Source organism: Pristis pectinata, chromosome 9, assembly GCF_009764475.1.
Source record: "Pristis pectinata isolate sPriPec2 chromosome 9, sPriPec2.1.pri, whole genome shotgun sequence".
Lineage (NCBI taxonomy): Eukaryota > Metazoa > Chordata > Chondrichthyes > Rhinopristiformes > Pristidae > Pristis > Pristis pectinata.
In genome coordinates this window covers 96,649,692-96,675,207 of record NC_067413.1, presented here as the reverse complement: position 1 = coordinate 96,675,207, position 25,516 = coordinate 96,649,692, and the positions used below count along the sequence as shown (strand labels likewise).

At 41.3% G+C, this 25,516-nt stretch overlaps 2 protein-coding genes across 2 annotated transcripts in view; both read right to left on the bottom strand.

Annotated features, from left to right (window-relative positions):
• The window catches only part of LOC127574701 (ras-related protein Ral-A), a 64,284-nt gene that overhangs the window by 38,542 nt on the left and 226 nt on the right, over positions 1 to 25,516 (bottom strand). Inside the window, exon 2 of the mRNA XM_052023988.1 lies at positions 19,918 to 20,039. The gene's annotated coding sequence lies outside the window, so the exon portion shown is untranslated. The remainder of the gene's footprint in view (positions 1 to 19,917; positions 20,040 to 25,516) is intronic.
• On the bottom strand, positions 19,014 to 25,506 carry otulina (OTU deubiquitinase with linear linkage specificity a). Its single transcript, XM_052022625.1, has 3 exons — positions 25,411 to 25,506; positions 19,918 to 20,039; positions 19,014 to 19,446 (listed from the first exon to the last, which is right to left on the bottom strand). The coding sequence occupies exons 1-3, from the start codon at positions 25,504 to 25,506 to the stop codon at positions 19,014 to 19,016; spliced, it is 651 nt and encodes a 216-aa protein (XP_051878585.1).

The following is a 25,516-nucleotide window of genomic DNA, read 5'->3' as shown; positions in this document are numbered from 1 at the left end:
AGGCGCACCTCAAGGATGTGTGCTTAGCCCACTGCTCTACTGTCTCTACACTCATGACTGTGTGGCTAAGCACAGCTCAAACACCATCTATAAATTCACAGATAATACCACTGTTGTTGGTAAATTCTCAGATGGCTATGTGGAGGTGTACAGGAGTGAGCTAAATCAGCTGGTTGAATGGTGTTGCAACTACAACCACACACTCAATGTCAGCAAGACTAAGGAATTGATTGTGGTCTTCAGGAAGGGGAAGTCGGGAGAACACACACCAGTCCTCATTGAGGGGTCAGCGGTGGAAAGGGTGAGCAGCTTTAAGTTCCTGGGTGTCAACATCTTGGAAGATCTATCCTGGGCCCAACACATTGATACAATGACAAAGAAGGCACGCCAGCATCTCTACTTCATTAGGAGTTTGAGGAGATTTGGTATGTCACCAAAGACTCTTGAAAATTTCTATAGATGTACGGTGGAGAGCATTCTTGCTATTGGTATTGGTTTATTATTGTCACTTGTACTGAGGTACAGTGAAAAACTTGTCTTACATACCGATCATACAGGTCAATTCATTACACAGTGCAGTTACATTGAGTTAGTAGAGTGCATTGATGTAGTACAGGTAAAAACAATAACAGTACAGAGTAAAGTGTCACAGCTACAGAGAAAGTGCAGTGCAGGTGGACAATAAGGTGCAAGGTCACAACAAGGTAGATCGTGAGGTCATAGTCCATCTCATCGTATAAGGGAACCATTCAATAGTCTTATCACAGTGGGGTAGAAGCTGTCCTTAAGCCTGGTGGTACGTGCCCTCGGGCTCCTGAATCTTCTACCCGACGGAAGAGGAGAGAAGAGAGAATGACCCGGGTGGGTGGGGTCTTTGATTATGCTGGCTGCTTCACCAAGGCAGCGAGAGGTAAAGACAGAGTCCAAAGAGGGGAGGCTGGTTTCCATGACACGCTGGGCTGTGTCTACAACTCTCTGCAGTTTCTTGCAGTCCTGGGCAGAGCAGTTGCCGTACCAAGCCATGATGCATCCAGATAGGATGCTTTCTATGGTGCATCGATAAAAGTTGGTGAGTGTCAAAGGGGAAATACCGAATTTCTTTAGCCTCCTGAGGAAGTAGAGGCGCTGGTGAGCTTTCTTGGCTGTGGCATCTACGTGATTTGACTTCCACCCACACTGACTCAGTAGACGATCCCTCCAGGACATCCTCCCTTTCTACAGCTGTGACACTGTCCCTGATCAGCAAAGCCACTCCCCCACCGCTTTACTACCCTTGAGATCCTGCTTTTCAGCTTCCTACCAGGCTCCCAATATTCCCTCTTCAGGACCCCATCTCTTTTCCTACCTATGTCATTGGTACCAATATGTACCACGACCTCTGGCTGTTCACCCTCCCCCTTCAGAATGTTGTGGACCCGATCCGAGATGTCACTGACCCTGGCACCCGAGGCAACATACCACCCGGGAGTCTCTTTCCACAGAATCTCCTGTCTGCCCCCTTACTATGGAATCCCCTATCACTACCGTACTCCTCTCCCCTTTCCTTCTGTACCATACAACCTGGCTCAGTGCCAGAGAATGGTCACTGCAGCTTTCCACTGGTAGGTCGTTCCCCCCAACAGTATACAAAGCGGTATACCTGTTATTGAGGGGAACAGCCACAGGGGTACTCTGCACTACCTGCCTATCCTCCGTCCTTCTCCAGACAGTCACCCAGCTACCTGCCTCCTGCAGCTTAGGAGTGACTGCCTCCCTGTAGCTCTTATCTATGAACTCCTCATTCTCCCATAGGAGCCAAAGGTCATCCAGCTGCAGCTCCAGTTCCCTGACACGGTCTGTAAGGAGCTGCAGCTGGATGCACCTCGTGCAGATGTAGTTATCAGGGAGACTGGAGGTCTCCCAAAACTCCCACATCTCACAAGATGAACACACCACTGACCCTGGAGCCATTCTCACTACTCTAGCCTGGCACTAAAGGAAAAACCAAAGAAAGATAGGAAGAAACTTACCAGGGATTTACCTTAGCCTCCACTTCTTCGCGCCAAAGCCTCAAGTGCTCCACTCTAACCCTGGCGCACTCCCAAAATGGCCGCTCTGCTGATATCTACCTTCCTTTTATTTGCTGCTGTTAATTAGCCAATCAACTATTAACAATTTGCAAATGTGCCTCTTGTAGACTCTTGCAAGGTGAAACTCACAAGCACACGCACAGAGACTCACCTCTTTTCAAAGGTCCCGCTCCAAATCTGGCTCCAACTCCCAACTCTGTGAGGTGAAACTCACAAGCACAGGCACAGACTCACTTCTTTTCAAAGCTCCCGCTCCAAATCTCGCTGCAACTCCCAACCAACTTTCCTGAAATCCCCTCCAATCTTCCACTATTACTTTAAATCTATGCTCCAATTGTCAAACTCTGTCGAGTGAAATATTCACCCAATCTAAGCCAGTGATAATTTTATACAACTCAATTTCTCCTTAGCCTCTAATGTTGTAAAGAAAACAGCCTGGTTAATCAATCCATCCCAACAACATCCCTGGAAAACGCTCTCTGGTGCTCTGGAAATGCAGTGGTTGGAACTGTGCATAGAATAGCTGTGACCTAACCAGTGATACAATTCAAGTTAAGTTTCCCTGGTCCTATTTTCTTTGCTTCTCAATAAAGAAAAATATCCTGTCTACCTGCCTTACTTTCATTAGAGACCTCTGAAAATGCACTCCTAGGTCCCTCAGTTCTTCTACTTCTCAGTGTCCTATAAAGAAAGTTCACATTTATTGTGTATTCACATGTTTTGTACCCCCCCCCAATAGAAATAATTAAGAAATAAAGAAACTAAAGTCAAGTTGCATGTCAGTCATTATCTGCTTGAATGATGGCTACTTCTGGTAATCCTGCCAACTCAGCAATGCCATCGGTGATAACCCATTCTATTATTAAATGGTTCGGAGAGGGAGAACTCAGAACATAAGTTTAGATTTAGTCAGCCAGTATGAAATCAGCATTACACAAATACTGCAGGGTGTTCTCTTGGAACCTTCTGGGAACATTTCAACTAAAACCACTTAAAAATAGGTAATTCATGTCATCTGCTGTATGAGGATCCTTACACATAAAATAGTTGTCATGTTCCTATACAAGACAAGTGATTGTATACAGAATTATTCATTGTTTCTGATGCACTTTTATTCTCCAGAGAGAGCACTAAATAAATGTTCTTTTGTTTCTGTATCTACTTCCATTTGCTTTCTTTTCTTGCAAGCTTAGATTCCTCCCCTCATTTTCTTGTTTCCGATAACCAAATAGGGACCAGCTACAAATCAAAATCATGTGAATTTAAGAAACTTGACTTGTGGACTATAATAATTAAATGAAGTATTGATCTCTGTAATCTCACTCTTGCCTCAGTTTACCCTTCTTGCTGTAATTGTTATCCCCTTAATCTTTCCAATACCTTGCTAGCCAGCAGGTCATCTTCCATACTACATTGACTTGAGTTCACACAAAACCTATCAGGTTTTAATCTTCACTAGGTCCTATTCACTCATGCTCATTGCTTTCTTAGACCTTCCATGGTCTTGTCTGTCCCTTTATCTCTGTACCCACCAACAGCTCTTCAGCAAAGAACATTGTGTTTAACTAAGGCCCCAAGTTCAAGAATGTGTTCCTCATACCTGTTCACCCCTCTTTCTTTAGGTTGCTGCTTTAAACCTACTTCCTTGACCAAACTTTTGCTCAAGTTTTCTAATATCTCTTTATTGTCATATTAAAATATTGTCTGATTGGAGTACTGTGATATGCTGTGGAACATTTTGCTATGTTAATGGTACTATTTAGTTTCAAATACATTTTAAGATGCCTGTTAAAATGTTTTTGCAGTCTATGAATGCAGATTTACTGTTCTATAATCCATCAACTGAAAGACTATTAAAAACCACATTCAAATGCAGGATACTGAAATTGATGGAAATACTTAACAAGTCAGGCGACAGCTGTGTTGAGGGAAACCGAGTTAATATTTCAGGTCAATAGTCTTTCATCTATGTATGAGCAGAGGGAGGGAAATGGATTGAGAGGAAGAAAAAACTAAAGGATTGTTTGTGAAAGGATGGAGGGCAGAAGAAATAGCATAGTAGTGTGAGGCTGAAGAGAAAACTATAAGGACAAAAGAAAAAAAATGATTGGCAGGAGCTGAGAATGACAACAACTGAGTTAAAGCTAGCAACTACTGTCTAAAAACATGGTGTGGTAATTTGTCCCCATTGACCCTCTCCAATTTTTATTGATGCACCTCAGAAAGCATCCTATCTGGATGTACCACAGCTTAGTACGGCAACTGCTCTGCCCGGGACCACAAGAAACTGCAGAGAGTTGTGGACACAGCCCAGCGTGCACGGAAACCAGCTTCCCCTCCATGGACTCTGTCTATACCTCTCGCTGCCTTGGTGAAGCAGCCAGTATAATCAAAGACCCCACCCACCCTGGACATTCTCTCTTCTCCCCACTCCCATTGAGCAGAAGATGCAAAAGCGTCAAAGCATGTACCACCAGGCTCAAGGACAGCTTCTATCCCGCTATTATAAGACTATTGAACGGTTCCCTAGTACGATAAGATGGAATCTTGACCTCACAATCTACCTTGTTATGACCTTGCACCTTATTGTCTGCCTGCACTGCACTTTCTCTGTAGCTGTGATACTTTATTCTGCATTCTGTATTGTTTTACCTTGTACTACGTCAATGCACTGTGTAATGAATTGATCTGTGTGAACAGTATGCAAGACAAGTTTTTCACTGTACCTCGGTACTTGTGACAATAATAAAACAATTCCAATTCCAATTCATGTCTTTAAAAAACTCATTTAAATTTGTGAGACACCATTTCCCCCACACAAAGCCATGCTGACTATTCCTAATTAGTCCTTGCCTTTTCCAAATGCAGATAGATCCTGTCTTTCAGGATCCCCTCCATTAACTTAATCACCACTGATGTTAGGCTCACTGGCCTATAGTTCCCTGGCTTGTCATTGCAGCCCTCTTCAATAAGGCACAACATTAGTCAACTTCCAATCTTCCAGTACCTCATCCATGGCAACAGGAGATACAAAAGTCTTGGCCAGGTGCCAGCAATTTCTTACAATACAGAGTAAAGTGTCACAGCTACAGAGAAAGTGCAGTGCAGGTAGACAATAAGGTGCACGGCCATGATGAGGTAGACTGTGAGGTTAAGGTGTATCTTACTGTACAAGAGGTCTGTACAATAGTCTTATAAGCAGGATAGAAGCTGCCTTTTGGCCTGGTGGTATGTGTTTTCAGGCTTTTGTATCTTCTGCCCAATGGGAGAGGGGAGGAGAGAGAATGTCCGGGGTGGTTGGGGTCTATCATTATGCTAGCATGGAATTATGGTATTGAAGGTGGAGCTGTAGTCAATAAACAGTAGTCTGACATAAGTGTCTTTATTATCCAGTTGCTCCAGAGATGAATGTAGGGCCAGGAAGATGGCGTCTGCCATAGACCTGTTTCAGCGGTAGGTGAATTGCAGTGGGTCGAGGTTGCTTGGAAGCCTGGAGTTAATGCGTGCCGTGACCAGCTTCTCAAAGCACTTCATGATGGTGGATGTAGGAGCCACTGAATGGTAGTCATTAAGGCACATTACCTTATTTTTCTTTGGTACCAGGGTGATAGTGGGTGGGAACCTTAGATTGAAGCAGGGACAGGTTAAAAATGTCTGCAAATGCTCCCGCCAGCTTATCTAAGGACATGGGCAGGGACATCATCCAGGCCAGATGCTTTCTGCAGATTCGCTCTCCAAAAGACTGATTGAATGTTTTTAATGGTTACTGTGGGTTCAGGTGCATTGGAGGCTGTCGGGGTGGGTGGTGACATTCCATATCCCATCTGTTCAAAACGTGCATAGAATGCGTTAAACTCAGGAAGGTTGCGCTATTGTCTGACTTTGCTTTGTAGCCCATTATAGCATGTAAGCCCCACCACAACTGAGGGCTGGTCTGGGACTCGATTTTGGACTGGTTTTGTTGCTTGGCATCCCTAATAGCTTTACACAGGTCGTATCTCGATTTCCTGTATACGTCAGGGTCATCCAATTTGAATGCTGCAGTCCTGGACTTCAGTAGGGAGTAGATCTCCCGGTTCATCCATGCTTTCTGGTTTGGGTACACCCGGATTATCCTCTTTGGTTCACAGTCCTCCACACACTTGCTGATAAAGTCTGTGATGGTGGTGACATACTCATCTGAGTTGGCTGCTGAGTCTTTGAACATGGATCCGTCTACCAACTCAAAACAGTTGTGTAGAAGCTCATCTATTTCCTCAGACCAGCACTGTATGACTTCGTACTAGATCCTCACATTTCATTAGTCTACAGTGGATTTCAGTTGTCTACAGATGTTGCCTACATGGACTTTAGCAAGGTTCTTAACAAGGTACCGCATGGTAGGCTAGTCTGGTAGGTGAGATGACATGGGATCCAGGGTGATCTAGCCAGTTGGATACAAAATTGGCTTGGTGGGTGGTTGTGGAGAGTTTTTTTCAGATTGGCTGCCTGTGACCAGTGGTGTGCCACAGGGATCGGTGCTGGGTCACCTGCAGTTTGTCATATATATTAACGATTCAGATGAGAATGGGGATGGCGTAGTAAGTTTGCAGATGACAACAAAACTGGTGGTGTGGTGGACAGTGAAGAAAGGTGTCTAAGGTTACAACAGGATCGGGATCAACTGGGAAATTGGGCCAAGGAATGGCAGATGGAATTTAACTCAGACAAGTGCAAAGTGATGCATTTTGGGAAGTTAAACCAGGGCAGGACTTACACTGTAAGTGACAGGGTCACAGGGAGTGTTGTAGAAGAGAAACCTAGGGTACAAGTACATAGTTCCCTGAAAGTGGCGTCACAGGTAGACAACGTGGTGAAGAAGCTTGCCTTTGTCAGATGGGGCACTGAGTACAAGACTGGGACATCATGTTACAGCTGTATAGGATGTTGGTGAGACCGCACCTGGAATATTGTGTGCAGAGTCGCCATACTATAGGAAGGATGTGATTAAGCTCGCAAGGGCACAGAAAAGGGACTGTGCTAGAACTGGCAGCCTTGAGTTATAAGGAGAGACTGGATAGGCTGTGATTGTTTTCCCTGAAGCAAGGGAGGCTGAGGGGTGACCTTATAGAGGTTTATAAAATTATGAGGGTCCTTGATAAAGTGGATGGTTCCAGTCTTTTTCCCACGGTAGAGGAGTCCAAAACTAGAGGGCATAGTTTTAAGGTGAGACGGGAAAGATTAAAGGGGATCGGAGTGGCAAGTCTTTCGCACTGAGGTTGGTGGGTATATGGAACGAGCTTCCAGAGGAAGTGGTAGAGGCAGATACAATTACAACATTTAAAAGACATTTGGATCGGTTTCTAGATAGGAAAGGTTTAGAGGGATATGGGCCAAATGCAGGCAAATGGGACTAGCTCGGGAATACACCTTAGTTGACATGGACAAGTTGGGCTGAAGGGCCTGTTTCCATGTTGTGTACTTCTATGACTATCTTGAGGTGTAGTATTGGAATAAAACGTGTTTCAGATGTCCCATGAAAAGTCAGACATAGCTAGGAAATACAAGAGTTTCTATAATAATATCTTTTATTTGGAAAAAGTGAATGGAGTCAAAGGAGAAGATGTTCGACGTGATAACAAGTTCCACCATGCAGATTGTGGTGGAGGGAGACAGGTTGGACCTTCTTTCAGTGAGAAGTTGGGATGTTCTGGTGTGGGGGGGAGGGAAATTTTAATATGCCCATTGATGAAAATTGGATATTTAAGACCAAGAACTTGGAAACTGTTAAAGTGGCATTTTAAGAGTTATGGATGTAGTGGGGAAGAGGCTGGAGAAAAAGAAGTTGAGCTGGGAAGAAATAGATTCCACAGGTTGAAATGAGAGGTCTATTTGTGGATCCTGGGAGGATGGTAGAAGTAGGCTGAGTGCTGTTGAGGGTGCCAGTGGAAATGATGACTTAATGTTCCATAGTGGGAGGAGGTACCCCAATTGGCATTCAGCCTCCGTAAGGTAGAAATCTGGCCACCAGACAGTAACTGCGCCATCCTTCGCAGAACTGGACCTGAGAGAGCTGAGTGCTAAACGCTCAGGGAGAAGTAAGTTAAGTTAGGGCGAGCAGAGAGGTTAAGACTGCAGATATCACTGTTGATGCTCTCTAACAAAGAGACCAATGAATAGGTCAAAGAAGGTCTAGATGGAGGAAAGGTTCATAGTTCAGGGGAAAGATCAAGCTAAATTGTTGAGCATAGACATAAAGACAATGAAAGCATGTTGCAGTGTTGTGAAAAACCTAAATTTCATTTGGGGTAGGAACATTATTGGAAAAATTTTAAGTTTTGCTGAGGATTAATCACTGGAGTCAGTGGAAAATTGAAATAAAACATTGAAATGCTGGAGTATTTGTCAACACCTTGTGCTCTCTTTCAGTATTCTGGAACTGGGTAGAATCTGCTCAGTGGTTACCTCAAGTGAGAATGAGGAGGTGCTTGGAATCAGAGAATTGTTACAGTACTAAAGGAGGCCTGAGCTGACTCTCGTACAAATCCACCAGTTCTCACACAAGCCCTGCTGATTTTTTTCCCCACTCACGAATTTATCCCATTTCTCTTTGGAAGTGACAGTTGAATCTGTTTCCACCACCTTTCCAGGGACTGGTTTCAATTCACTCGGCACCCAGTCTCCTTGAAGTAAGAATTCCAGACTTTCAGCATTTATATATATAAATGTGCTTCTGATTTTGCTCCCACATGGTTTTGTCAAGTTGTCTGATTATGTCCTCGTCAAGGAAAATAATTTCTTTGTATCTATACCACTGAATGTCTTTCATTTATCAAGCCACCCTTAACCAAGTCCCTTCACCCAGCCAAATAAAGGGATGCATTTGACAAGGATCCTCATGGTAGGCTGATCCAGAATGCATGGGATCCATGGTGACTTGGTAGTTTGGATTCAGAACTGGCTTGCCCATAGGAGACAGACGGTAGTGGTGGAAGGGTGTTATTCTGGCTGGAGGTCCATGACCAGTGGTGTTCCGCAGAGATCAGTGCTGGGACCTCCGTTGTTTGTGATTATATATAAATGACTTGGATGAAAAGGTAATGAGTGCGTTAGTAAGTCTGCAGAAGACACAAAGGTTGGTGGAGCTGTGGACAGTGAAGAAGGTTGTCAAAAGATACAGCAGAATACAGATCAATTACAGATTTGGGCAGAGGAATAGCAGATGGAGTTTAATCTGGGCAAGTGTTGTGCTTTGGGAGGTGAAATCTAAGCGAAGAGTAAACAGTTAATGGCAGGACCCTTAACAGTTTGATGTACAGAGGAATCTTGGGGTCCAAGTCCATAGCTCCCTGAAAGTGGCCATGCAAGTAAATGGGGTGGTGAAGAAGGCATATGAAATGCTTGCCTTCATTGGTCGAGGCATTGAGGTATAAGAGTAAGGAAGTCATGCTGCTCCTATGTAAAACTTTAGTTAGGCTGCATCTGGAGTATTGTTGTGCAGTTCTGGTCACCCCATTACAGGAAGGGTGTGGAAGCTTTGGAAAGGGTACAGAAGATGTTCACCAGATGCTTCCTGGATTAGAGGATATGAGCTATAAGGAGAGGTTGGACAAACTTGGGGTTGTTTTCTCTAGAGTGGCGGACCAAGCTAGATGAGGGGTCTCAACCCGAAACGTCGACTGTCCATTTCCCTCCAGAGATGCTGCCTGACCTGCTGAGTTCCTTCAGCACTCTGTGTGTTGCTTAAATGAGGATTGGCCCACTTTCATGCACACATTACTGCACCATAAATTACGTCCTCATTATCTCACTGCAGCCAGCAAGTTAGTTCATTTGCATGGCAGGGCTGGTTGCTTTAAAGTGGCTGCAGCTGCTCATCAACACATTGTGCAGTCACTGCAGCAAATGATTTAGATTCAAGTTTGAAGGCATATTAAAAAAGGCAGTCTGACCCTTGTTAACCTTCATCGGCTCTGCAATATATAATTGATCTTCCACTGTTGCCGGTAACTTCAGATGCCAAGATCTGAAGTTCTGAAATTATTTCTGTCTCTCTAACTTTCTCTCCTTTAAGACACTCCTTAAAATCTACCTCTTTAATCAAGTTTGGTCACTGAGATTTATACAAAGCAGATTAAATTTGCAATTTAAATTTACCAGGTTGTCTTTTTTAAATTTTTTAGACTGATATCAATGCCTAAATTAGATTCAAATGGATGTTTGAAGTTCTCTGCACTTTTATGGATGTAGTTTCAGTGCCTTGCCTTGCCTTGCCCTATGTGGAGGTGGTACAGTGCCCACAGCATGACTCAGTGTTACTTGCTCTTGCTGTCCTAGAACATGATTAACAGAGCATCTGTTGCTTTCTTCCAAGAGAATACATTCTTTTGCATGTGATGTGTTTCATAGGAATTGAAAAAAGATCCACCCAGTTAAATGAATCCAGACTGTCATACATATTCAATGTAGTCTAAACTTAAGGAAGAATTGGGAGACAGTTCCATATATTACAATGAATGGATGAGAAAAATCAGTCTGGAAATGAACAGGAGGTCATTGTTGTACGATTGGAGGTGTTGCCTTTTGGTCAAGATGTTTAGCTAAGGCTGTACCTGCTCCCTTGGAGGATGCAGAAGATCCACTAGAAGAACAGAAGTTTTCCCCAGTGTCCTAGCCAATATTTATCCCTTAATCAGTATTACTGAAATAGATTACCTGGCCATTTTCGTTAGTCTTTGGGGGAGCTTGCTGTGTGAAAATTCGTTACATTACAAAAGTCTGTATTTCAAAAGATAGTTCTCTGGAGGTATAACGTTTTGGGATATCCTAGTTATGAAAGTACAAATCGGTGCTCAGTATTGACTCAGAACATTAATTAAAAGATACGTTCAATGTCAGTCAAAACGTACCCTCAAGATTACTCAAAACCCTTACTCAATATGTGAGAATCAATGCTGCTATCAGTCAAAATCTACACTAAATTACAGTAAAAATCTGTAAGCGTAACTTTCAAAATGCACACTCAGAACAGTATATACACAATGTTTATTTTTAAACTCATACAATATCTGCTTTCATTTATGGCTTTGGACACGGTGAGCTGGTTGCATCATCAGAACTGAGAATGATTCATTTCTTGATGTTAGCTGAAAGTACAATGGTTATTTGGAATTAAGAGTTTCTCAGGGAAAAGAGTGTTTTTTTAACTTTGTCATTTTACATTTCCCCTGCATTTAGTTTTGTTTCTTTCTCTATTTCTTTTCTCCATTTCTCCTTCACTTTTCCTCATGGCTTATTTTTATTTGTATTTCTCAACTGCTTGTTCCCCAGTGTCATGCCACAGCATTCAATCAGAGAATACAGAGCATTATTTTTGTCCTTATACAAGGTTTAATCGTCATCTTTTTTGGGGGAATTAACATTTTCATTTATTTTAGAAGCTATCAGAATTTTTAGAAACAATTAATGTGGGTAAACTGGATGAATCGGGAAAAGCTTTTCTTGTTTTAATAGGGTGTTAGTGATGCCATGTTTTTATGTAGTTTCCTCAGAACATTTCTTGCCTCTGCCGATCTCTCAGTGCAACTGGTGCTGAAGTACTGATCCATGATTTTGTTACTAGTGCTCCACATTGTTTGATCTTCCACCCTCCAGGGAGCTGAGTTCTTCCAACATCCTGCTGCCTGTTCCTTATTTCACTTCAGGTCTCATTTATCCTGGTGCTTACTGACTGAGCTACATTAGATCCTAGTTCACCAAAGCCTTGATATTAAAATTCTTATCCTTGTGTTCCAACCTCTCCAAGGCCTTGCTGCTTACTTTTTCTTGCCACATCTTCTTATTTTACAATCCTCCCAAATCCCTGTGCTCCAACAGTTCTGCTGACGTGTGCTTCCCTGACTTCCTTTGTTTCTCTGGCAATTATGGCTTCAGCTGACTAGCCCTAGGCTTAGATTTTCACTCCCTAAGTCTCTTCTCCTTTTAAATACTCCTTGAAGCCTTTTAAACAAATCTTCTGGTCACCAAGACTAATGACATCTTCTAGGGTTTTATTTCAGTTTTGTCAATCAGGTGACTTCAGACATTTTACTATATTAGAAGAACATAAGAAATAGAAGCAGGATTAGGCTATTAGGATTCTTGTGCCTGCTCCATCATTCAATGTTCATGGCTGATCTTTTACCTCCATCACTTTCCCTTATCCCTTAATTCCCTTCATATCCAAAAACCTGTTGATCTCTGTCAATGACTGAGCTTCCACTGTCCTTCTGGGCAACAATTCCAAAAAGCTACTGCTCTTCAGGGAAAGTCATTTCTTCTATACTAAGTGGCCAACCTCTTATTCTGAGTCTGACCACTGGTTTTAGACTCCCCAGTCAGGAAAATTATCAGCTCTGCATTTACCATATTAAACCCCATAAGAATGTTGTATGTTCCAATGAGATCACCTTTCATTTTTCAAAATGCTGTAAGAGTTTAGGCCTAGTCTGCTTAAGCTCTCGTTGCCACATCAATCTGGCGAATCTTCATTGAACTCCGTCTATTACAAATATATCCTTCCTTAGGTAGGGGAACCAGATCTGTATGCAATATTCCCGGTATTCATTCCCCAGGGCCCTACATAATTGCAGTAAGATATCTTTATTCATTTCTTCTTGTAATAGTGTTTGTCTTTCTAATTGCATGCAGTACCTGGATGTTAACTAATTGCCTGGATATTAACTTTAAGTGATTATTGTAAAAGGATACCCAGATACTTCCGAACACCAATGTTTTTGGTATCTCATTATTTAAATATACTCTGCTTCCCAACTTCTTTTACCAAAGTGGATGACTTCACATTTTTTTTACATTATATTCCACCTGCTATGTCCTTGTCCAATTCACTTAGCTTCTGTGACTCCTCCTCACAACTCTCACTGGCACCAACCATTCTATCATCAGCAGAAGTGGATTTATTAACTTGGTCATTCAAATCATTGGTGTAGATTATGAACATTGTACCCCAGCACCGATCTCTGCAGCACCCAACTAATTACAGCCTTCCAATCTGATATGTCGTGCTTATTCCTGTTTTTTTTCTGTCCTTTAACTAATCCTCAATCCGTGCCTATATATTAATACCAACAAATGAGTGTATTTTATTAAATTCTGTGCCCTCCATTCAGTAGATTGTGAAGGAACTAGATCAGATGGCCATTTTGGTGGCTCATTGTTTAGTTCTGCCTGGCTCTGATGTGTTGATATTCCATGTGTATAATAGAAAGTTATTTACTACCAGGCGCTATTACAAAAAAAGTTAGGGGGAATGGATGGTTTTTCAAGCCTTTTGAGGTGCATGTCTATTTTAAGAGTAATGCTTACGTTTGTAGTCATCTTGGGAAACATTTGTATCATTAAGTGCTTCAATTTGAAAATGGTTATTGAAAAGAAACTAAAAGTAGAAATATAGCACGGAGCAAAATACTTTAAACAGTGAAGGGAAACAAACTTGCCTTCCACCTGCACCATAAAAAAGGTACCAGACTACATTCCTGAAAAATTCAGAGAACGATAACTTTAAATAATGATCTTGAATTGGTATTATTTTGTCTGACACAGGGTACTGTGTAATCATTTGCAAGCTGATCTGTCCCTGTTTTGCTTGGAGTTTTGTGTTCAGTTTAATATTGTGCTGTGTAGCAGTTTTTATAAATGGGTTTTAATAGTTGCTGCACTCTTTTCCAATGCTTTTGTTCCATTCAATGAAGCACATGAAAGTGCTGACCTTCGTGCTTATTTCCTCTAGAAATTTTCTCAGCCAGTTGTCATGACCTGCAGTCTCATCTAAATCATTCGTAGCATCTGCACAAGTTAAAATTTACTTTTGTTTAATGTAAAAATCTTTGCATCTTTCCACTTTCAGTTTCGAGGAGAGACAAGAAGCTGGGATTATCCTCCTTGAGAAGAGAAGTGGAGTATTAAATAATCAAAAGTTTTAATAGAGGGAGAAGCTGTTTCCAATACCAAGAGAGATGATAATTAAAAAATAATTTAAGGTAACAGAAAATAGTAGTTGTATTTGAAATCATCTCAGGAACTTGTGAAGTAATTCAGTGTAAGGATAAAGTGGCATTGAAAACTAAAATTAAAGGAATAAAAACATAAAGTGCTGGAGATAACACTCGAGGTTGACGACCTTTCAGTTAAATTCTGTTTCTCTCTCCGCAGATGGCACCTCACCTGCTGACTATCACTGGTATTTGAAAAGCCAAAAAACTGCTGCTGGAAATCTGAAGTAAAGCAGAAAATGCTGGGAATATTCCAGATAGATCAGCTACAGTTAGCAGGGATTCGTTTCCCTCTCTTAGATGGCACCAAAAGAAATTGTGTCCCTGAACAATCTTGGTTTTCACCCTATCACAGACATCTCTTTTGTTCTCTCCATCCTTCCCTCTCTCTGCAACTTTAAACATGCTTGTTTCCTCGCTTTTCCAACTCTGACAAATGATTACTGACCTGAAACATACTGATTTTTTTTGTCCACAGATTTTTCCAACATGCTGAATATCCCCAGCATTTTCTATTTTATTTCAAATTTACAGCATCTGTAGTTTTCACCTTTTAAAATTACGGAAAGCTGTGATTGGGAATTTAAATAGTAAAGGACCAAGGGAAGATGAGAATTTTTTGGAAAGATTTCCATAGCAAAGTTGATAATGTGGGCAACGAGACGAACTGTGTTGACTTTTTAAAGAACCAATGGCCCAAAAATATATAATTTAAACTCTGCTGATGCCAAGAGCTTATTGTAGAGGTGCTAAATTTTTTATTGGTATTGGTTTATTATTGTCACTTGTACTGAGGTACAGTGAAAAGCTTGTCTTACAAACCGATCGTACAGATCAATTCATTACACAGTGCAGTTACATTGAGTTAGTACAGAGTGCATTGATGTAGTACAGGTAAAAATAACAATACAGAGTAAAGTGTCATAGCTACAGAGAAAGTGCAGTGCAATAAGGTGCAAGGTCACAACAAGGTAGATGGTGATGTCATAGTCCATCTCATTCACGGGGAAATGACACCTTCTAGTAATAGCCTTTCACTAATATTGAAAGCAGTACAATTATCTTTGCTTGACATAGGTTACTATGAACAACTTAACCGCTTTCAACTAAATTGTCTTTATTTTTTTTTGTTCCAATCGTGTTCTTTTTTGTAAAATTTGTGTATAGTTGATGTTTAATTTATGTCTCTTGTGAATGCTGCTTATATGATTCTCTGTGCCTGTGATGCTGCTGCAAGTAAGTTTTTCATTGCACCTGTGCACACATGTACTTGTGCATGTGACAATAAACTTGACTTTGACTTCATGTGATTGTGATAACTGCAAAGTTTGCTTTTAAAAGCTTTGTCCCCAATTTCAGCTGAAAACTGGTTACACAGTTAATTCTGAAAATTGTTTTGTGTGAGCACTGCTATCCTCTGGGGAAGTACCAAAACCCAGGCGATTTCCACCTTTGAAAGAATGGAAAGAGGATTAATGTCCAACAGGGGAAGCTTAATTTCTTAGGTGTAAAAGATCTATTCAATAGCTTACCTTGCTAGATTGTGAAAGATGCTTCACATTCAAAGTAACCAATTATCCATATTGAAGCAATAGTATCAGGATAAGAGAAGATTACTATGTTGGTAAGAAGCAGAACAGAATATTGTAAGTTCAAATGTGGGGGGTGGGGGGGGGGGGGGGGGGGGGAGGAGAACAAGAACCAGCAGGACATGGAAATACAGGGGGTACAGCTCATTTGCAGCATGGAAACAGTTCATTCTACCCAATGTCAGCACTTAACCTCTTGGGGAACAAAGCATTTTAACCATGAGCTTTCTTACCATATTACTTGAGAACTGATAGGGGAAGCATAGAAAAAAGTCGGGTGGAAGGTACAGACAAACAGTTGAAAGAGTAATTTCTCAATGAGATGATGCAATGGAAAATAATTAGCCTTTCACATTGTGGCCTTGACAATATCACCATTCTTATTGTAATAGAATTCCAATAGGATGACTAAGTCAATAGCCTCCTTTGCATGGTTTTATTATATAGACACTCCCTTACTAAAGGGGCATGACTACAAATTCTTGGGTCACCGTTTCTCATTTTGTCTAAACAGGTATATTCTCAGGATGCGTTGGGAGGGGACAGGTGGCATGTCAGGTGGATAGTGAGATACAGGGATTAGAAAATAAACAGCGAGGGAAAGGAAGAGTACAAATCAGCAATGATGAGGTAAAGACATCTACCCAGATGAAGAAGGATGCCAAGGACTCTTCAGCAGCAGCCCGATAGGTTGGAAACAAGCTTAAGACCAGGAAACAAGTGTAAAGGCAGCTTGTCATCTTTAGGTGATTTCGTACTGTCCAAATGAAGACCGCACAGTGCCATAGTTAGGAGAGACCCGGGTTCAATTCTGACATTTGGTGCTGTGTCTGGAGTTTGCATCTCTGCTTGGGTTTCCTTCAGGTGTTCCAGTTTCCTCCTTCATCTCAAAGGTAAGATATTTATTTATTAGTCACGTACATCGAAACACATAGTGAAATGAGTGTTTTTGCATTACTGAGAATGTGCTGGGGGCAGCCCACAAGTGTCCCACTCTTCCAGCACCAACATAGCATGCCCACAGCTCCTAACATGTACATCTTTGGAATGTGGGAGGAAACCGGAGCACCCGGAGGAAACCCACGCAGACACGGGGAGAACGTACAAACTCCTTACAGACAGCGGTGGGAATTGAAAGGTAGGCAGATGGGTCAAGTAATTGGCCACTGTAAATTTCTCCTAGTGCAAGGAATAGTGGAATCTGGAGGAAGTTGATGGGGAATAAGCTACAGGGAAAATTAAGCTTCACGTGAGCAAGGAATTTCATTGCACCCTAGTGTAATTACAATAAACTAATCTGAATCAAATTAGTATCCAAAAATCAAATTGTGGGATCTACAGGCCAATAAATCTAAACTTAGTTAACTAAAATGTACATGAGCATTTATGGTTCAAGTAAAAAAAAAGTGGAGTTTAAACACTAAATACTGTTTTGTAAAGTCACTGGAACTATGTATTGAGATGCAAGGCACCTCAAAAATTAGCAGGCACCTTTGATTTCCAAGCATTTTCCACAAGTGCCCCTTGATAATGTATTCTTTAAGTAATGTTAACAGCTTTGGCCAGAATAAAGTTTTAGTTCCTAGCTCCCACCTTTTCTAAATCACTCCTACTTCAGCAAAGGTAATAAGGTTTGAATGAAGGTGAACAGAAAGCCACTTGTATGATCTGTAGTTATGAAATTAATTTAATATCATGGCATTGAACAGCTATTTGCATTATATACTTCCCATAATGCAGCAACTGCCTCAAGAGCAGAATCAAATAAAAACTGACATCAAGCTACATGAGATGCTCTTCAAAATTTAGCTGTAATATCACCTTAAGAGATGGAGAGGTTTAGGGATGAAATTTCTGAGTTTAAGTCCTTGTCAAGTAAAGTCATGACCATTGATCCTTGTTAGAGAAATGTTGATTTATAAGGATTCTGATTCACATAGAAGGCAGATTATCAGTGAGGTAGGATATCAGGAAGTCTTATTTTTCGTCAGACAACTTATGGATCAGGACTGCAAAAGTAGCCTTGAGGACAGAGATTTTATTCAGTCATTCCAGGACACCCCCTCTTCATGTTACTACCATCAGGGAAGAGGTATAGGAGCCTGAGGACCCACAGTCAATGTTTCAGGAACAGCTTCTTCTCTGCCATCAGATTTCTGAATGGTCCATGAACACTTCTTTGTTATTCCTCTTTTGCACTATTTATTTTTATAATTTATAGTAATTTTGTGTCTTTACGTCTTGCACTGTACTGCTGCCACAAAACAACAAATTTCACGACACACGTCAGTGATAATAAACCTGATTCTGAAAACTGTAGATAATTATTTGAAAAATAATGTGATTGCATCATTCTAACCCCAAGACAAATCCTTCCCCATGTATTCAATGAGGTTTATGTAAGCACCTGCGAGTGACCAAAGGGCAAGTTTTGCCAGAAGACTTTTATATCCTCTGAGGCTAAGGAAGAGATGCAGAAGGTTTGTGGTATCCTACTACATGATTTGCAAAAGGCCAATATCTTTTTTCCTGAGGGGAATTGAATGCAAAAGTATGGAGGTTTACTTCAATTAAATAATGCTCTGGTGACAATACATCTGGAGTACTCTGTACAGTATTGGTCTCTCTATTTAAGAAAGGATGCTAATGATACTAATATTTGGCATGGGCTGTTTCTAATGAGGAAAGGTTGGACAAGCTAGCCTTGAATCTGTTGGAGTTTGGGTGGTTGGGGACTTGACTAAAACATACGAGATCCCAAGGGGTCTTGACAGAATAGACGTTTCCTCTTATGGAAGAATGTAGAACTAGAGGTCACTTCCTTCCATTAGAAATAAGGGCTGTCCATTAAGATGAGGTGAGTTTTTTTTCCTCTGAGAGTTTTGAGTCTTTGGATCTTTCTTCCTCAAAAGGTAGTGGAAGCTGGGACTGTGAACATTTTTAAGGCATGAAAAGATGGTATACAGGTTCTTAATAAGCAAGAGGGCAAAAGGTTACCTAGTGCATGTGGACAGTAAAGTGGAGTTGAAATTATGGTTAGGCCGACTGTGATCTTATTGAATAACAGCAGAGGCTTGTGCACCTATTCCTAATTTGTATGTTTGTAAAACACTGGAGGTGGGCTGTTACAAAGGAAACGTCAAGACAGAGAGTAAACATGGCACAAGGCCTTTGTTCTTATTTAGTACACAACATAACCAAATATTATTTGAAACAACTCAGTTTATTAAACTTTTAAACAAATATCTCAGCAGATAATGAACATTCTCAACTATTCCCACTTACCAAAAAGAACCAGAATGCACTGCACTCATTCACTGACACACTTACGGTTGCAACTGAAAATGTGGCGCTACGTCCACTGGTATTTCATAGTCTTTCAGCAAGAGCACACAGTCTCGATAGAGCTGCTGAACCATTTCTGCTTCATCAATTCCTGATGCAGTCCTGCAGCATCTCTGGTGAACTAAACCAGTACTGCTAATTCCAGGATTGTGATTTCTGATTTCACTGGCAGCGTGGCAGTAGTTTTTGCTTATAGCATCATTGGAACTATCCATATCTGGCTGCCCTGGTCCACCGTCCAATCCCATGTCCTCAATGCACTCTATTACATCACTGACATTAGTTTCCCTGGGAGGTGAAGTCAGGTTTCTAAAAATAAGTTCTTCCTGCTGGGTAGCAACGTCAAGGAGCTGATTTACTTTGGACAGGAGATTAGGATCATTTTTATTCAGGTGACACCATGACAGCAGTGCACTGTAGAAATTGAAAATATATAGATTTATTCTTAAAAGTATTTCCTCTGCAAAGCCCAGATGAATCAAAATAAGGCACAAGTGCTCTTATAAAGAATTGTAAATAAATCTTCATCAAACAATATCTTTGTCATAAAATCTTTTGTCAGCACACATTTCCAATGCAGCCATTCCTCAATGCACAAAAGGGATATGTTCCTGGATAACATCACGAAGTGGTTGAATCTCTCGTGCAGATGTATTCAAAAGAAATCCCGATGTGCACAAATATGGGAATAAAGAATATGCTGACTAGAATTCAATAAAACAGGATGAGAAGAAGCTCATACACAGCATAGAAAGTTCAGAGAAATGGCCTCTGTCTGTGCATTTGGTAAAGATGCATTGTGTCCTGTGAGTAACTGGACTATAGCACCACAGGACAAGGTATGCCAGCCTATGAACAGCGTTGTACACTTTTGTGTGCACTCACCTCAGAAGCCCCTTCATCTGTCCGGGGATCAACATTTTCCTCACACCTTCTTGGTAACCTTTATTGAAACCGTGCTGTAAAGTGGATTCTCTGCCAGCATTTAGCCCATCGCGATAACCTTCCTAGAAATAAACAGTTGAAAGCAATGACTAAATTAGATGCTGGCTATCTACATCTGATGGCAAGCCATCTGCAATGCATGAACTTACAAATGCTCTACCTAACCAACAATAAAAGTTTAAAAAAATTAATTTCATCCTATTGGAGAGATAAGAGATATAATCATTAATATTGTTGGATCAGTAACTTAACAGGACTGGATTAAAAAATCCAGAAAATTTAGATTCTGTCATGTCTAAATTTGAATTCAGCATGGCTTACCTAGAAACAACTTGCATCCACATCATACCTTTAATGTAGAGAAACATCTCAAAGCATTTTATAAGGAGATAATGGACAGATCTACCACATCCCTAAATCTCTAGTCACCACATGCTGTGCTATGCTGTTTGTTCCACCATGGCCCCAGCACAGTCTTCCAATGGGAGCTCTGCTTCCTGTACTTCAATGTGGCTGACTACAGCATGGGGCTGCCTCAGCATGCAGTGACTGCACTCATGGAACAGTTTTGACAGTCAGAGGCCCTGGACCCACACTTATCAGCTGTCCAAGTGTCAGTGTTACTGTTTGTTCCTGAAGATTTTTAGTTAGTGAAAGTTTGGAACTTCAAAAATTTAAAAATACTGATCTTAATATTTAACAGCATAAGGGCTGACACTGTCAACTTAGCAGAGAAACAAAGGTCTGCCAATGCTGGAATCTAGATGAAAAAACAAGATATTGCAGGAACTCAGCAGACCAGGCAGCATCCGTGGAGAAAAAGTCAACATTTCGGGTCAGGATCCTTCTTCAGGACTGAAGATAGGAAAAGGGGAAGGCCAATATATAGGAGGGAAAAGCAGAGCAGTGATAGGTGGACAAAAGAGGGGAGGCAGGCTGGGCACGAGGTGGTGTTAGGTAGATGCAGGTAAGAGATAGTGATAAGCAGATGTGGGGGAGGGGAGAGCAGATCCACCAAGGGATGGGTCAAAGGTATGGAGGCAGGTACCCCATGCGGGGGGTGGGTGGGAATGGGAGGGGAGGGAAAAAAATAGGCGAGGAGAAAAAAAGATATGCTAGGTAGCACTGCCATCAGGATACAAGATCAGCCCCATCATTAGTGGTAATTTTTTTTAAAAGAGGTGTCTCGCACAGAAAGAAAATCAGTGGTTAGGTGCGCAAATTTAAGAACCCAGTTCCCAGAGAGCTGAAGGCAGAGCTGGCTACAATGGAAATTAAAAAGTGGGATTGCCAACAAGTTAGAACTGGAGAACAGTGATCTGGGAAGCTTGTAAAGCAGAGGAAGTAACAAAGATAAAACCTGAACACACGGAACAGAATTTTTTAAAAAATCAAGGCATTGGTGGACTGGAAGCCAATAACCATAGGAATGACAGATGGCAGGACTTAAAACAAATTAGGCTACAAAGTATGACAAGTTCAGATTCACTGAGGATGGATGATCAGACACTAGATAGATAAAACACTAAGAAATTAATTTTAGATAACAAAGGCATGAATGAGTGCTTCAACAAATATATTGAGGCATAGACAGAAACAGGCAATGTTACAAAGATGGATGTAGGCAGTCCTGATGGAGTGGATACATGATTGAACTTTCATTTCAGGATCAAACACGGCGCCAAGGTTCTGAACTGTCTGCTTCAGATAGTGACCAGGGAGTACAATGGAATCAGTGATGAGGGAACGGCGCTTGTGATAGGAACACAAGACAATGAACTTGGCCTTCCTTATATTTGGTTGTTAAAAATTTTTTACTTGTCCAAGCTGAGATGTCAGACAAGAAATTTGTCCTCTTCACTGTCTCAGATCACTGTTCTCCAATTCTAACATTTTGTAATCCCACGTTTTAATTTCCCTTGTGAGGAGAGACTGTTCTGGGTTAGAGCTTTATGTCAGCATAAAGGTGGAACTCCATATATTTTTATATGGTGTTGCTGTGGGACAGCAGGCAGATATTTAATAAATGGGACCAAGAACGAATGTGTGGATGTTTATACATTAACAATGTGGGAGCAGAAAGGCCACTGCAAATGATTTTCTGGCAATGAATGGACAGAAGAGAAAGGAATTAGTTAAGAGTAATCTCATCCAACTAAATGATGTGGGAACCAGACCAGCAGCAGCAGATGGGATAAGAAGCTTAACAATTTACTGCAGTTACACAGGATGACATTTGCAAGATTGATAAGGGCGTTTCAATCCATGGCAGGGGCAGAAATCTGACTTAAGGAGTTCAGACATGGAATTGATGGAACGATGGGCATGGTTAAGGAGATGACAAGATCTGAACGCAGTACTTGACATCGATCCCTCAATATTTCACTTTAGTGTCAAACTACATCTGCAGTTTGTGGAAGACTGTAAGTCCTATAATTTGTATGCACTTCACTACTTCACCCCCCCACCCCCCCAAAGGGAATGGGACTGTCCTGGACAAGCAGTAGGTGGGAGCAGGAGCAATGTGATTGAATGTGAACAAACAAGGGATGAAAGAAGGACAAAAAAGCAGGAGAGGGAGGGCATCCCACCTAAAATGATAGCATCCATTTTCTGTATTTTTTTCCTAATAATACAGAAAGAACCCATTTGGCCCTTCGATTCAATGCTGACTCTCACAGCAATCCCATTAACACATTCCTGCTTCGCCTACCAGCTACCTACAACTAGGGGTAGCTCCACACCAACCCCCCCCCCCCCCCCAACCATGCCTCTTCTTTTCTTCCCTTTCCTAGCCTCACTCTCTTTTCTCGACACCCCTTTTTCCCTCCTTACCTTTGACTCGTCCACCGGTGGATCTGCTCTCCTCTCCTCCCCCACACCTGCCTATCACTATCTACCTGCATCTACCTATCACCACTTTGTGCCCACCCCTCCTCGCCTCTTTGTCCACCTATCACTGCTCTGTTTTTCCCTCCTATGTATTGGCCTTCCCCTTTTCCTACCTTCAGTCCTGGAGAAGGGTCCTGACCCGAAACGTTGACCACCTGCTGAGTTCCTCCAGCATCATAGTGTTTTACACTAGGGGTAATTTACAGTAGCTAATTCAACTAACAAGCAGCAATATTTAGGATGCAAGGACAACTGGAGCATCTGGGGGGACACCCACTTGATCACAGGGAGAACAAGCAAACTCCACACAGACAGCACTTGATGGGAAGAGCAAACCCTTGTCACTGGTGCTGAGTGGCACTGGGCCAGTTCGAAGCTGAATAACTTTAGGACACCATTTGTTCCACATCCATCTGTCAGACAGAAGGGTCCAGGATTTTGCAGTCAGTCAGCACCGTCAACTGCCCTCTGAATTAAATGAAAGTTACTTTGGAGTGAGAATTTCTATGAACCACTGGAATCCTTTTAGATAAAGCCAAACAGGTTCTGCACACAGAAATATCTATTTGCAACCAATCTCTTATATTTGAAGCACAATAGTGGTAGGGATTGAACATTTTGGCATTAAATAATAAGGCAAGAGATGGAGCCGACAGAATTTTTTTTTACTGATAAAACCTTGTGTTGAGAGTAAATGCAAACAATGCAGAATTTACAGGTTGCTTTCTACGTACAAACCAATCGTATTTTTCTGTGGAATGCAACACTCTCAATACTTGAAATTGGTGAAAAAAAAAATTGGAGTAAAATGCATGAGCAAAAATAGGGTGGGAAAAAGTAAACAAATGAAGTTGTGCACGAGGAAAATGAAGATTTTGCCAATGTTGTGTTACATAGCAGGAAATTTGTGAACCATCTCCAACATTCAATAATGCAGCTAATGGCCCTGGTAAAATAAAATCAATGAGTCATTGTGGCTGACTGAATCATTTTCAGTGCTAAAGTCATTTCTTGGTAGATTGTAAAGGTGGCTCTCTTCAACTCCCATGGAAGTTTGAATAAACTACTAGCATGAAGGACAATATCCAATACGTACTTAAAAGCAGAGTTAAAGGCTGCTGTTATATCCTTGTGCACAAACAGCTGGGATTCGGCATGTGCATTTCTCTAATGATCAGGGTAAATACATCTGAAATTGCAGAACAGCTTTGCCATGTAATTTGTAGAATTAGTACCCAAGCCTATTACATCAGCCCATGAATTTGAATATGATGAGAACCTGTTCAAGTACTGTTGCTGGGGGGAGGATTTGCATAATTGCAATTTACATTCATTTTGTCCCCGTTATCAGAGAACATAAACAGGATACTTCCAGTTGCATCGATAGGCATCTCAAGTCCTTCAATAAGAGTTAGAGCATTCTTTTAACTACTCACCATGCTTGTAATATCACACAAATCATTTTAAAAATTCTCAGAAACATTTGCTGTAAAGCTGGTTTATGTTGCAGTTATTGCTGCAGGGCCTCTTTTGTGCAACAGTTTACCAAGGGATCCATATCCTTATTTCAATGTGGTCCCTGTCATGTCCTGCTCTTCCCAATGCTTTTACAAAAACTTTTTCTGTTGGCAACATCCATACTACTCCAGAAACAACGTGGGTACTCTGAGATCTGACAAGCAGTTTCGCCAGTATCACAGAAATGATAACCATTTTAATTATGCATTTTGTATTAGGTGTCAAGGTGCAAGCAATTTTGTAAATTTTAGTCAAATAAATTTAAATATACATGTTGCTGTATTTTCATTTCATTGTACCTATTAAACACATTTGATACATTTTACTGATCAAAGTTTAATAATCAAAATTAGCTGGTTTTGCCAAACTTTAATAATCAAACCAAGCACACCCTGAACACTTGAACCAGAATCAGGTTTATTATCACTGACATATGTCGTGAAGTTTGTTGTTGCAGTTTGTTGCACTGGTCTGAATGTATTGGTATTGGTCTATTACTGTCACTTGTACCGAGGTACAGTGAAAAACCTGTCTTGCATACCGTTCGTACAGGTAAAAACAATAATAGTACAAAGTGTCACAGCTACAGAGAAAGTGCAGTGCAATAAGGTGCAAAGTCATAACAAGGTAGATCATGAGGTCAGAGTCCATCTCATCGTATAAGGGAACCGTTCAATAGTCTTATCACAGTGGGGTAGAAGCCGTCCTTAAGTCTGGTGGAATGTGCATGTTGCTGTATTTTCATTTCATTGCACCTATTAAACACATTTGATATATTTTACTGATCAAAGTTTAATAATCAAAATTAGCTGGTTTTGCCAAACTTTAATAACCAAACCAAGCGCACCCTGAACACTTGAACCAGAATCAGGTTTATTATCACTGACATATGTCGTGAAGTTTGTTGTTCTAGTTTGTTGCACTGGTCTGAATGTACCAAAACTAGGTGCATCCAAACTAGTGGCAACGCCAGGACTAAAACAGTGGTCAGAGCAGACGTTTAACGTTTGCTATAAATATTACTTGAGTACCAACTAAGCAAGTACTGTATGTGATCGGGACGGTGCAATGTGACCACAGACCAGGGACCCTGCCCACAGCGGCTGGGCTGCTGCGCATGCGTACACCG